Source organism: Ochotona curzoniae, unplaced genomic scaffold (assembly GCF_017591425.1).
Source record: "Ochotona curzoniae isolate NIBS_2020 unplaced genomic scaffold, NIBS_Ocur_1.0 contig_64, whole genome shotgun sequence".
Taxonomy (NCBI): Eukaryota; Metazoa; Chordata; class Mammalia; order Lagomorpha; family Ochotonidae; genus Ochotona; species Ochotona curzoniae.
Genome location: NW_024466502.1, coordinates 42637381 through 42650009, shown reverse-complemented (window position 1 = coordinate 42650009; position 12629 = coordinate 42637381). Strand labels below are relative to the sequence as shown.

The 12629-nt window shown below is 46.8% G+C and overlaps 1 protein-coding gene across 2 annotated transcripts in view; it reads right to left on the bottom strand.

Moving 5' to 3' along the window:
- Positions 1-7465: 7465 nt before the first annotated feature.
- GTF2F2 (general transcription factor IIF subunit 2) overlaps positions 7466-12629 on the bottom strand; it is a 132280-nt gene continuing 127116 nt past the window's right edge. Inside the window, exons 8-9 of one of the 2 annotated variants that reach the window (XR_005884937.1) lie at positions 12265-12491; positions 7466-8023 (exon numbers count right to left, since the gene is read on the bottom strand). Coding sequence is in view for 1 of the 2 variants with exons in the window: in XM_040991375.1 (XP_040847309.1) it covers positions 12372-12491 (120 nt within the window). In the remaining variant the exon portion in view is untranslated. Of the gene's footprint in view, positions 8024-11934; positions 12492-12629 lie in introns of those variants that run through there. The other variant, XM_040991375.1, reaches the window with a different exon arrangement.

Genomic DNA, 12629 nt, shown 5'->3' with positions numbered 1-12629 from the left:
TATCCCTTTAATTGTGGAATCCAGAGCTGAGCATGGGTGCAGACTTGGCCACAGGGTGCCAGGTGCAGCCGTATCCTTGTGACTCATATTCCCACACGCCCAGTCCCGAGCAGCTGGATAAGCCAGCAGATATTATGACCTCTTTCTGGAGTGCTCAGCTTAGATGTGAACCCTTCTCTGGAAACTGCTTTTACAACCACAGGCCCTGGGCAGGTTAGGGCTGGACACCTGCCACCAAATGAGCTGCAATCAGATTCCCCTGGGATATCTGCTGATAGGACTCTTAGTCATTGGTAGGCAGCTGTAGGGGAGCTGAGAAGTCGCATGAAACAGAAGCCCAAGCTGGGCACACATACAGAGAGGGCAAAGTGTATGCGCAGTTATGAGGGCATGCGAACTGTACAGGGCCGGGGAGGTCCATCTGCAGAAAGCAGGACAGAGCAGACACAGTACAGCCACCAACAGCACCGGTTAGGGTGGCCTAAGAGAGATGGGGGACGATCCCCAGGAAGCTCCTGCCTCCCAGCTTTAAGTCATCATGTGTGGACTTCTCTTTCTCATGATTGAAAGGGCAGAGGCAAGCAAGGACTGGGTGATGGAGACAGGCACTTCCGTGTGCTCAAACAGCGTGCAGAGCAGCTGCGCCCACAGCAGGGGGCAGGTGATGCCTGGAAGCTCTGAGGAGAATGGATGGGTTTTTCCAGAATGTGCACGCCTGCCTGGAGCTGGTCGGCTGCCCACTGCAGGGGGTCAATAGCGCGGGCTTCTTCCATGCACAGCACCTCTGCCTGACAGCACATCCGTTTCTGTGTTTCCCTGGTGAGCCTGACACATCAGCCCAGCCGGGTCCAGTGCATAGAATCACAGTCTTAAAGATGGCCTTAGGACAGGATTTGTTCCCCACCCATCATCCACCACCTTTCTCCTTCTCCTACAAAAACATTTGTTCTCGGGCTCGGTGCAGTAGCCTAATGACTAAAGCCCTTGCCTTGCATGTGCTGGGATCCCACATGGAAACACACCGGTTTGTGTCCTGACTGCTCCACTTCCTATCTAGTTCCCTGCTTGTGGCCTGGGAAAGCAGTCAAGGACAACCCAAAGCCTTTGGACTCTGCACCAAAGAAAAAGCCCCTGGCTCCTGGCTTTGAATAAACTTACCACCGGTCATTGTGGCCACTTGGGGAGTGAGCCAGTGGATGGAAGATCTCTGTCTCTCCTTCCCTCTGTAAATCTGATTTTCCAATAAAATAAATAAATAAATCTTAAAAAAAAGGACATTTGGGCCTGTTGTGATAGGATAGTGGCTAAAGTCCTCGCCTTGAATGAGCCAGGATCTCATATGGGAGCTGGTTCTAATCCCAGCAGCCCTGCTTCCCAGTCAGCTTCCTGCTTGTGGCTTGGGAAAGCAGTAAGGACGCCCCAAAACCTTGGGACCCCACACCCACGTGAGAGACTAGGAAGAATTTCCTGGCTCCTGGCTTCGGAATGGCTCAGTTCCAGCTGTTGCGGCCTCTTGAGGAGTGAATCATCGGACAGATCTTCCTCTCTCTCTCTTCCTTTCTATATATCTGACTTTGCAATAAAAATAAATACATCTTAAAAAAAAAGACATTTGTTCTCTTCCTCTCTTCCCACCCTTTCTCTAATTACTAGTGATAGCAACTGAGGAGAAGCACCTTGCAAAATAAACACCTGTTTGATATGAAAGGTGACTGTGAACCCACAGCTTTTTGTCTACTTTTCTCGAGAGGCAAGGGGACAGAGGACAGGCAGCCAGGGCTGGATCAGGCCAGGTCTCTCACAGACGCAGTGGGGACCCAAGTCCTTGTGTAAATTAGCAGGAACCTGGAACCAGCCAGGGCTGGGATTTGAACTTGGGAATTCAGACATGGGATGTGGATGTTGCATACAGCATCTTCATCCCTATACCAAATGCTAATCCTCTCACTGTCCCCCTCTCTTCTTCTCTAATACTTGTAATCCTCTAGCTTTGATCAGCACACTCATTTTCAGGAGGAAACCAACCAAGTGAGCTCCACTGAAAGCTTTTTGAACCGTTATTCAAAATAATCCTGCTCTCTCTTTTCTAGCCGATTAATATCCTTCTGCAGCATCACATATGCATCCTGACATCTGACAGACATGTGGTGGTGTCCACTTTCTTGGCACTTAGTGATCTATCATAGCTGCTATAAACACTTTTGAGTGCATATTAACGGGGTGCTTCAGAAAGCTGATGGAAAATGGAATTTAAACCCCAGCTGTATGCAGCTGCCTAGGTTGCCTTGTACTTGGGCAAGTGTTACATTGCTGGGAGAAAAGCAGCCAACAGCTGGCAGGCATTCTGGGTCTGGCTAATGCCAAATTTATGTTAACCAGATCAGTGTCTCAGCATAATTGTCTGTTCCATTTTTTTTTTTTTAAAGATACATGGAGAAAGCAAGAAATGCCAAGTGAGGCTGCAACAGGACACTCTGGCCCCAGGTGGGGGTGCTGCACACTGTCCGGAGATGTATGGGAACGGCTGAGGGCATGTCTGGCAGGAGAAAATGACTTCTGGAGTGTTCCACAGACGTGGCCACTGCACTCACAGATAGAGAAGAGAGCTGTGACAGAATGGTGTAGAAGTGCGGAAACTGGAGGGCATGTCTGGGGCAAGCTGGGCTGGGCCATGCCGCAGCACTCACTGGTACCCTGGCAGGACAGGGTGTGGGCCATTCCTGGCTGGGCTGACGCATCCTCCACCATATGCACGATTTAGGACTGGGAATGGGCCTGGTAGCAGAATTCTGAGGACTCCCTTGCTAGGCTGCACTTCCCATTGGGGAGTGTGAGAGCCAGGGATGGGGACGGACTAGGCTAGGCAAAATTATACCTATTGGCGTGCATGTGGACTGGGTCTGGGAACAGGCTAGACTGGCCTAGGCTCCGGCACTCACTACTGCTTGTGAGAGTCAGAATGGGTGTGGGACAGGCCAGGTTATGCCATGGCACTCATCAGTTCACATAAGAGCTGGGTCTGTGGGTGGGTCAGGCTAGATCAGGCTGTAATACCTATGAGAGAGTGAGCGAGATTGGGTGCAAGCCAGTTGGGCTAGGCTATATTACCCGCTGGCCAGAGCTGGGACTGGGGCTGAGAAGGGCTGAGCCAGCCTGTAGCACCCCCTGGTGAATGCGAGTCATGTCAGGCTGGACCACACGACCCTCTGACAAGCACAAGATCCAGACCTGGAGTGGGCCAGGTAGGGGAACGACGGACACATTTTTGCTGGGCTGCAGCTTGTATTGGTGAGCATGAATAAGAGCCAGAGCCGGGGGCGGGCCAGGCTCATCGAAGCAGCAGGACCCATTGGCCTACGTGTGGGCAGCTATGGGGGTAGGTCAGGCTGTGCTAAGCCTCAGCTCCCACGGGTGTGTATGAGTCAGATGAGATGCAGGATGGATTGGGCTGGGCCATAGCACATGCCAGTACACACAAAAACAGGGACTGAGGCAGAAGTAACTAGATAAATGGACTCAAACCCTGGCCACAGGGAAAATCACAAGATGCATGTTTTGACCTTGGAGTGCCCGTGTTGGGACTGGGCCGCCTCAGCTGCTGATGTCTGTGCAGTGGACAGCAAGCCCACAAGCTCACCGAGCACATGGCAGCCAGCTCATCTAGGCTAGCAGATGATACCAAGTGCCTTCTCAGAGGATGGAAAGTAATATAGGTTGGACAACTCTCCTGGTAAGCTTTGCAGCATGCCCCCGGCCCATGCTGCACTAAGGTGCACTTGGTCAGCCAACAGACTTTGCAAAGATTTTCTCTCAACTCTTGTGCAGTGAAACTGACGAAGTCTCAGAACTATCAAGGCCACTCAACTAACATCCTCAGAACACTCCCCCCTGCCACACACAGCGGGCTCTCTGAGGAGTCATCAAATGACTGTTCCCCATCCCTGGGTGCTGATGTAGTTTGACAGGACCTCCTTTCCTGCCCTGCCCCCCCAAAAAGGTATTCCTCCATATCTTGATCTTCTCCAGCCTAAATGGAGACATGCAGGAGCATGTCTTTCAACTATGTAAACATTTAAAACAAAGAAAAAAAAAGAGAATGGGATTTAAAGTTTATTTTGATGCAAAATAATTTTGAAATCCATGCACAGGTTTTTCATAATACGATTGTCCACCAGTGTTTGAAGGTCTGTTCGGTATTTTCATTCCTCCCAAGTCAACTCCTAGAAGTGGAATTGCTGGACCATAGGGTGGCATGTTCACCTTCATAAAACGCCCAACTGTCCTCCAAAGAACCCGAATTACTGCGCATCACCAGGAGCAAAGTCTGAGAGGCTCAGCTGCCCCGCAGTCTTACAGCAATCAACGCTGTCAGGTTTCCAAAGCCGCAGCCATCCTGGTGAGTGCACAGTGCACAGTGTTGGCTTGTTGTGGCTCTAATTTGCATCTCTCTAATGACCAGTGATGTTTTTCATGTACTTGCTGACCATCTGTATCCTCTCGTTGAAATAGACCTTCTACACTTCCTGCTCCTTCCTTAGCTGAGGCCTTAATTTGCTATGGAGTTTTGGGAGATCTTTATATCGCCTAGATAACATCTTTTACATGTGTTTTACAAATATGTTCTCCGCGTAGTTTTAAAGAGCTCCTTCCAACAACACTGGTATGACAGCTGTTTCTGAAGTGTCTCTTTGGAGGCACGTCCTCCCACTCCCTCCCACCCCCATACACAAAGGGTAAGTGTCCTAGGCTGTGCCTCTGGGAACTCCAGCAAGTGTGAGGTTAGATCAACCACCAACTGATAACCAGTCGTCTCTAATGAGGAATGAGGAGCACTCAGCACTCAGGAGCACTGCCGCTTCATCCACTCCTCATCCTCACCCCAGGTTCTTCTATCAGACTGAGCTTTGACTGAGCTTGTCTGGCCACAACCCTGTGTGTGCGTGCTCTCCCACCGTTCTGTGAGGTGAGGTTGGGCAATGCCCCTTCCTGTGTTCCCTCTGTACTTCTCGCTGCCTAATTGGCACTGAGCTCTTAAGACTTCCTCTATACCCAGTTCAGATGCCAACTCCTCTAAGCAGCTTTCCTGATTCCCCAAGATGTTAACAGCTCACTCCCTACTACTTCCATACTTATATAAGTAATGGTTAACACCGATAAGGAACTTTCTATGCATCACACAGCACTCCATGCTTTACATTAGTTTAATTTCCAGCACAATTTTACAAGGCAGATAACTCCCAACATCCCTGCTTTGCAGGGAGATGGAACCAAGACACAGGGGGTGAAAAATTTACTCTAAGAGGCTTTGAATTCTAGTAGCTATTTAAAACACTCTGCTAATATTTTTATTGCCACATTTAATATCCTATGTTGCCATTTACTGCAAGAACGTCTTATTTATTCATCTTCGTATCTCTGCTACTGGGGGTGGGCAAAGTCTCTTCAGCAAGCTGATGGCCTTGCTTTGTGCTCATTGGATCACAGCACAACCCCCCAGCTCTGATCAGCTGAGCCAGCAACTTCCTTGCGGACGTGGCATTAAGGAGTCTCTAGGTGGTCTAGCATGTAAGTAAATCAAATGGCATTTGTAGGCATTTCTAGAAAACAGCTTCTTATCGGAATCTAGGACAAGACAGGAACATCATTCGAAAACGAAGAAACTCCACAATGAGAATCAGAAACCCAGACGCTGAAGCCTGCACAGGAGAGGGAGCATCCAAGAAGCAAGACCCAGGGAAGGTAACACTCAAGACCTTGCTGCATGTGAGCTAATGAGGCAGTGTCTGGCCAGCTGCACCACAGCTGTGGCAACGGGCAGTGGAGCATCCCTTATCTACACAGCACTATCAGTGGCAGCCTGCCTCCCACAGTGCAGTTCTGGAATCCGAAACTGGTTCTGCTTCTGGCTACTGTATGATCCTGGGACGGTTGTTTAACCTCTCAGAATATCCCAGGAATCACAGCTGCAAAGCGCCAGAACTCACATAGTATAAGGCTCTTCTGGAAGTCAAGTTTTTTTTTTTAAATTTCTTTTCCTTTTATTTTATTATTATTTTTTATTTGGGAATTAAGTTCTAAAAGTCTAATGTTTAGCACAGTGCCTGGTGCACACTATGGGTCCAATGAACATAAGCTCTTATTCTTCCTGCCTGTTCAGTAACATTGTCGGCTGAAATCTACTGAGAACTCAGAGTATTTAAGACACATTATCACAAATACCTATCACCTTTGCCTCTGGCACTCAGCACACAGTGAGCACCAATGCCCTGTCACTGAATGAATAAATGGCAGAGAAGCTAATAGGCTTTGTTGGAGAGACACTGGAATGGCAATCAGAAGTAAGGCTTAAATGTCAAGAGGACCAGCCTAGGAAAAATCCAATTTAGCACTTAATGAGATTGTGTGTATCAGACACCAACTGAGTGTTCATAACAAGCCGACTGGGGTATTGTTTAACCCCTTTTGTGTCTTAGGAACTGCCAATGGTTAAATTATATTCAATGATGCTTTAAAGTTAAGTCTCCAGTACTGTGTTTAAATGCTTTAAAAACTGGAAATCCACATAGAGTACAAGTGGCGATGCTGAAGTGGCTGAAACATTGTGGTTGAGGGCGAGACTTTGCTCACATGCCTGTCCCCACACAGCGTGTCCCCCGTTCCTGCGCCCATCTCCCACTAGACTACAAGCAGCTCTTCCACCTGGCACTTCCACACCCCCAGTGCCTAGGGCATATTCATGTTTAGTAAACATTCCAGCTAAGCAAATAATTATTGCTTCATGACCATACCAGATGATACCTTTTAGTCCAGCAACATGTACCTTTGGTCAATTTATATTTCCAGAACGTAACATACTCATGAAAACTCTTCAAAGTCCTACAACTTAAACTACTTAACAGAAGCCAGTTTAAAATGGAAGCAGAAGAATCTGGAAAGTCCTTTTTGATTTACATGGCTTCTAATATAATGTGATAAAGCCACTGATTTGCTTCTAACAAATACTAAAGGCCTATACTGCAGACTGGCCAGAAGTTCCATCACACTGCTATATCATGGTTGTCGTTACTGCTGCTCAAAGGAAAAGACAAAGGAAAAGTGAGTTTAAAACGTGACCTCTGCCTACTTTTATACTTTTTGAAAATGATACATGGCTTAGCAAACTACTCTAGACTCAGGTCAGAAAGAAAAGGGACTAAAAAGGGGCAGGGGAAGGGCAGTTTATCATCTCCCACGGGCAAGTCAGAGAGGAGAGCTTTATGACGGAGTCCACCCTCAAGTGGTATTCTCTACCCAGGTACTTGAATAGAACAGGAAGAAATTTTAGCAAAAGGACGTTGACTTTAAAGGTCAAAGTGCAGTCTTCGTCCTCTTGGGGTACGCGGCAGGAAATCTGGATTCAAGCAGGGATGCCAACGACAAACTCCCTCTATTGCTCAGCTTTGCCGGGAGCTTCTCCATCACCTCGGCTTGGGAGCTGGACTGGGGGGTGGGGACAAAAATTCTGGTAAAGGACACTCTGATTTTGTCCCACGGGGAGATTTTAACCCAAGAGTGTCCAGCGCTCATGACGTATGTTGAGTAAGAAACAGTTCCATAACACCAACACTTTCTAGTTCTCACAAGCAATGATAAAAACAAATTCCTATGAAAACTTTTTCACAGACCATTATGAGCAACCACAACTCTGCTGAAACCTGTAAGAGCCATCCACGACACAGCAGAGCATAACGTTCACCTGTTGAGATTTATCACGCTAGAAGTTACTGTGGCAACAATCTCAGATCTTCCCAAGGCTGAGCAACCATAATCATATGACATTTAAAACACCCCCGTATGTACTGAGCTTAACCAGCTCACCTATTAAATGCGGTCCTCTTAGGACGGGGCACCTTACCAGAGATGTACATCTTCCTTGGAAGCCTCCCCCCGCCTTTCCCCGCTGTGGCCAATGCGGACTGGAGCACCCCTCACAGCAACCACAGGGCTTTGGAGTCCTGCTTTAGTCATTTTTAGAGCAAGAGTTCTGAAACAAACGAGTAAGAACACCTGTGTGGAAAAGAGCCTCCTCCACAACGAAAAGCCAAATATTAACATCAAGTAAAAGGACATAACCCAAAAGTTAATCACAAACGGCACCAGTCTGCCACCAAGACTGATGGCTATATTGAAGAGACAACGAATGTTCAAGAGAACCAAGCATATACAATCAGTTGTGAGGAACTATTAGTTAACTAAGACAAGCTTAAAAAGCTACAGTTAGGAGAAAAAAAAAAATACCAAAACAGAGCTTCAAATAAGACACAATTCTGCCTTGGAAACTACTGGCCAGCCACCAGGCATACATGGCAGGCACTGTCGTCATGAAAACAGGATTTGAGTAGAGGAGATACAGGACAACCCCACGTCAAAAAGATGAGATTTGCAGGGAAATACACGTTATGAGCCAAGAACAAGACGTTCACAATGTTCAATTCTATACAGATTTACACCATACAGTTTATTTATTCTATGTAGTTTATCCTCTAAAATCAAGGGTTTCTTGACACTTAGCCCACACTTTTTTTTTTAAAGAATTATTTATTTTTATTGGAAAGGTAGATAAACAGAGAAGAGCGGAGACAGAAAGGAAGATTCTTTTTTTTTTTTTTTTATTTTTACTGCAAAGTCAGATACACAGAGAGGAGGAGAGACGGAGAGGAAGATCTTCTGTTCACTGCATCACTCCTCAAGAGGCAACAACAGCTGGAGCTGAGCCTTTCCAAAGCCAGGAGCCAGGAGATTCTTCTGCGTCTCCCACGTGGGTGCAGGGTCCCAGGCCTAGGGCCGTCCTTGACTGCTTTCCCAGGCCACAAGCAGGGAGCTAGATGGGAAGTAGAACTTCTGGAATTAGAACCGGTGCCCACATGGGATCCTGGCATGTTCAAGGCAAGGATTTTAGCTACTAGGCCACTGCACTGGGCCCACCCACAGGCAATTCTTAACCTTCAGCTAATGGGTATATCACATTTGGTACTGCACCAGAATAGAAAATAAGACAGCCTGAGATTGGATGGGGACTACTTCACCAGAATTTTATTTTATATAGGGAATGCAAAGAAGAACTTTCTTAATACAATGGCAATCAACTTCTAAATTCTGGTGTTTTTTCCATCACAAGTAAACAATGCAGGAAATCATTTATTTCATAGGCATTTTATTGTTTTAGCTATGCAACATTTCCTTACATTTTTGTCATTTGCTACTTCTTGGTTGCAAGTTGAAGAAGCAGCAGACAAAATGAACACAAAAAGAACATTTTACTGCATTTATTTTGTTGTGTTCTTAAGTGGTCTCATCTGAGAGCATGATTATGGATTTCCTAATATGTAACATTCTAAGCCAGGGAATATTTAAACATAATCATGTATATGTGTATTGTTTTTATTTAAACATTAAAAAATAGAAGAAACATAGTTTTATGTCCCAGAAAATGAAATTAATCTTTGGTCTCTGCCTCATAACAAAACCCTCCTTCAGCCTGTCCCTATTCAATTGTTCAATGCGTGCCTGTCAAGGGGCGCAGAACTCCGGGAGCAACGATGGTCTTTGGGAATCTGAAAATTTAGTTGGAGTAATTTCTTGAAATTTTTAGAAATTATTTAATTAAAAAAATTATTTTATTTTGATTATATAGTCGATTAGGGCACAAAGGGTGAAGGGCTACAAAAAAGTGGGTAAGACCATTGTTTCCACATTATTATTGTTGCTTTTTCTGTATCCAGGGTCAGGGCAGAGATAAAGGGAGAAGCCCCACCCAGCCTCCCACCCATCCTAGGTCCCCGATGTGGGGCATGCTCCGAGGGTCCTGCTAAAGCAGTTGTGATGGTTCAGAAATTCTGAATTGCTGCCAATCTCGCCGTTCCAATCATGATGAAATCTCTCCAGAATCCACTGGCTGACATAGTCTCTTCATGGTTGGGGTTCTGAGATGAGCAGTTCAGTTGGAGGAATCTCCAAAGAAACTTCGTCTGAGGTGATCCCAGACCCGATTCTTATGTGTGCTTGTCAGTACAGGGTCGAGCACCGACCACTGCCACAATCAGCTTACGCACATGCTGGTTGTTGCAATTGCTGGGTCAGTTCTGTTTCCAGTCCTGTCTTCCATGCGATCTGATGGGTGTTGCAGTTCAGCCCGATCCTGTCCACTTCATACTCAGTCCTCAAGCAAACCAGTGGGAGCTGCAGCCTAGTCGGGGCAAATCCCCATCACCCCCACCAGACCCGCCCCCTACCCTGCTTCCCATGCTTGCCAGTCTGCCCCACATCCCATTTAGCTCTTGTGCTTGTCAAGGGGCATTGAAGCCCCAGTTCAACCCAACCAGCCCACGCATGTATTGGCGGGTGCCTTTCTGTTTAGCCACCCCTGCCCCTGTCCTGGTTTTCATGCTGTCCAGTGGAAGTGGTAACCCAAGAAGGAGTTGCCCACTATTTCCTTACTAGGCCACTCCCACTCCCTGATTATGCACTCTCCAGGTGGTTCTGGAGTTTAACTTGACAAATTTAGCTCCCAGTGCCAGCCTCTGCCAGCTGATGCTGTGGCAAAGCCCAACCAACCCTCACCCACTCTAATTTTTGCTTGCACCATTAGGAACAGTCAGCCCAACCTGGCTTTTCCCTGATCTGGCTCACATGAGGCCCATAGGTGTTGCAGCCTTGCCTGGTCTGGCCTGTCCCCATCCTCCAGTGGGAGTGGTTGTCCAGCAGGGGAGCCCTCCACATTCCCCCTGCCGGTTTAGCCCCTTTCCTGGTTCTCATGGTGCTGTTTGGGCGCTGCGGCCATATCTGGTATGGCCCACCTCACCTTGGCATTTGCCAGTGGGTGTTGTAGCCTGGCCTGCCCCGGTCCACCCCCAATTCCAGCTGACACTGGTGAGGGTTACAGCCTAACCCAGCCCACCAAGCATCCAATCCCAGCCGTAATATGTACTGGTATGTGTTGTGACCATACCTGGCCCAACCCACACTCGGTTCTGGTGCTTGGATTCGCCAGTGGGTAATGTGAACTGGTTTAATCTGGTCTGCCCCTGACCTATGCCAAATGTATGCTGGTGGGTACCTTTCCCTGGCCTGGCCTGAGCTGCTCCCTGTCGTGGTTCTTGCAGTTACTCGCAGGGACTGTGTCCTGCCAGAGGAGCTGTGTATTTACTTTTTTTTTTTAAAAAAGATTTATTTATTTTTATTGGAAAGGCGGATATACAGAGAGGAGGAGAGACAGAGAGGAAGACCTTCTATCTGATGATTCACTCCCCAAGCGGGTGCAGGGTCCCAAAGCTTTGGGCTGTCCTCGACTGCTTTCCCAGGTTACAAGCAGGGAGCTGGATGGGAAGTGGGGCTGCTGGGATTAGAACTGGCACCTATATGGGATCCCTGGCGTGCAAGGCAAGAAGTTTAACCACTAGGCTACCACGCTGGGACCCTGTGTATTTAATTTTTACATTACAAATTTTATTTACTTGAAAGACAGAAGAGAAAGAGACACACAGAGAAATCCTTCATTTACTGAATCACCCCCCGAAACTCCATCCAACGGCTGCAGCTGGCCTAGGATGCAGTCAGGATTCCATGGGAGTGGTAGGAACCCAGGTGGCGGATGTCACCTGCTGCCACCTACAGTCTGTGACAGTAGGGAGCTGGCACTTCAAGGCAGGACATGGCATCCCAAGAAGCCTAACCACAAAGCCAATGCCTGGCCCGTTGGTAACTATTGTAACAGAAAACCAAAGAAATCTTAGCTGGCTTTTTTTTATTATCAATATGAGTAGTGTGAAATGAGCTAAGGATGAAAACTGACATTTCGCTTCAAATGTAAATGCTTTCTTTTTATTGTGTTTAAATGTGAAACATGATCACATTATTTATTTTTCTGTTAAAAAACGTCAGGTTGTTCTTCAACAATTTCAGAATGGAATTTTGGCTTTATTCTTTTGAATAGATTCTGCAGTCAAATCCCCCTGCCTTGCTAAACCGTTCCCTTTGAACAACCGTTATCTCTGTTCCTGAGAGAGAAAGCAAGCAATCGTGAGCGCAAGGACAAAGGTTAAATTTAGAAAACAATTCCTCATTTTAATTTTAAAAGCAAATACTTAAAAAAGAAAACGTTTTTTAATCCCCCTAAACATATCATTTTCTTGGATAATCTGGTTTGATACAAATCTATAAATAAATTGTCTTCTAAAAAGAAAAATTTATGAAACTTTATAAGAATTCCAGGCTTAAAAAACTGACCAAGAGAAACAGGCTGGCAGCGAGCCGGGTGCTCGGAGTTGGGAAGCAGCACTGCGGCCTCGGCTCAGCTCGCAGCGGCTCCACCAGCAGGTCTGCCCCGCGCAGGTCTACTCGCTCTTCTCTTCTCCTTGGTAGTGTCTGTATTCCGGCTTCAGCTCCCACGTGTTCTTGTGGATCCCTTTTACATTCTGAGTACCAATTTCTTTCAAGATTTCCTTCAGGTAGCCCTAAAAACAAAACAAAAATCCCAATAGGTGAGCTGGTAAAGACACAAAATCTCAAACAAATATACCAAAGCACATTCACAATAAAAATGATAGTCCAAAGTTTGACAGGATTTCTCTATGAACAAAAACTTTGAGATT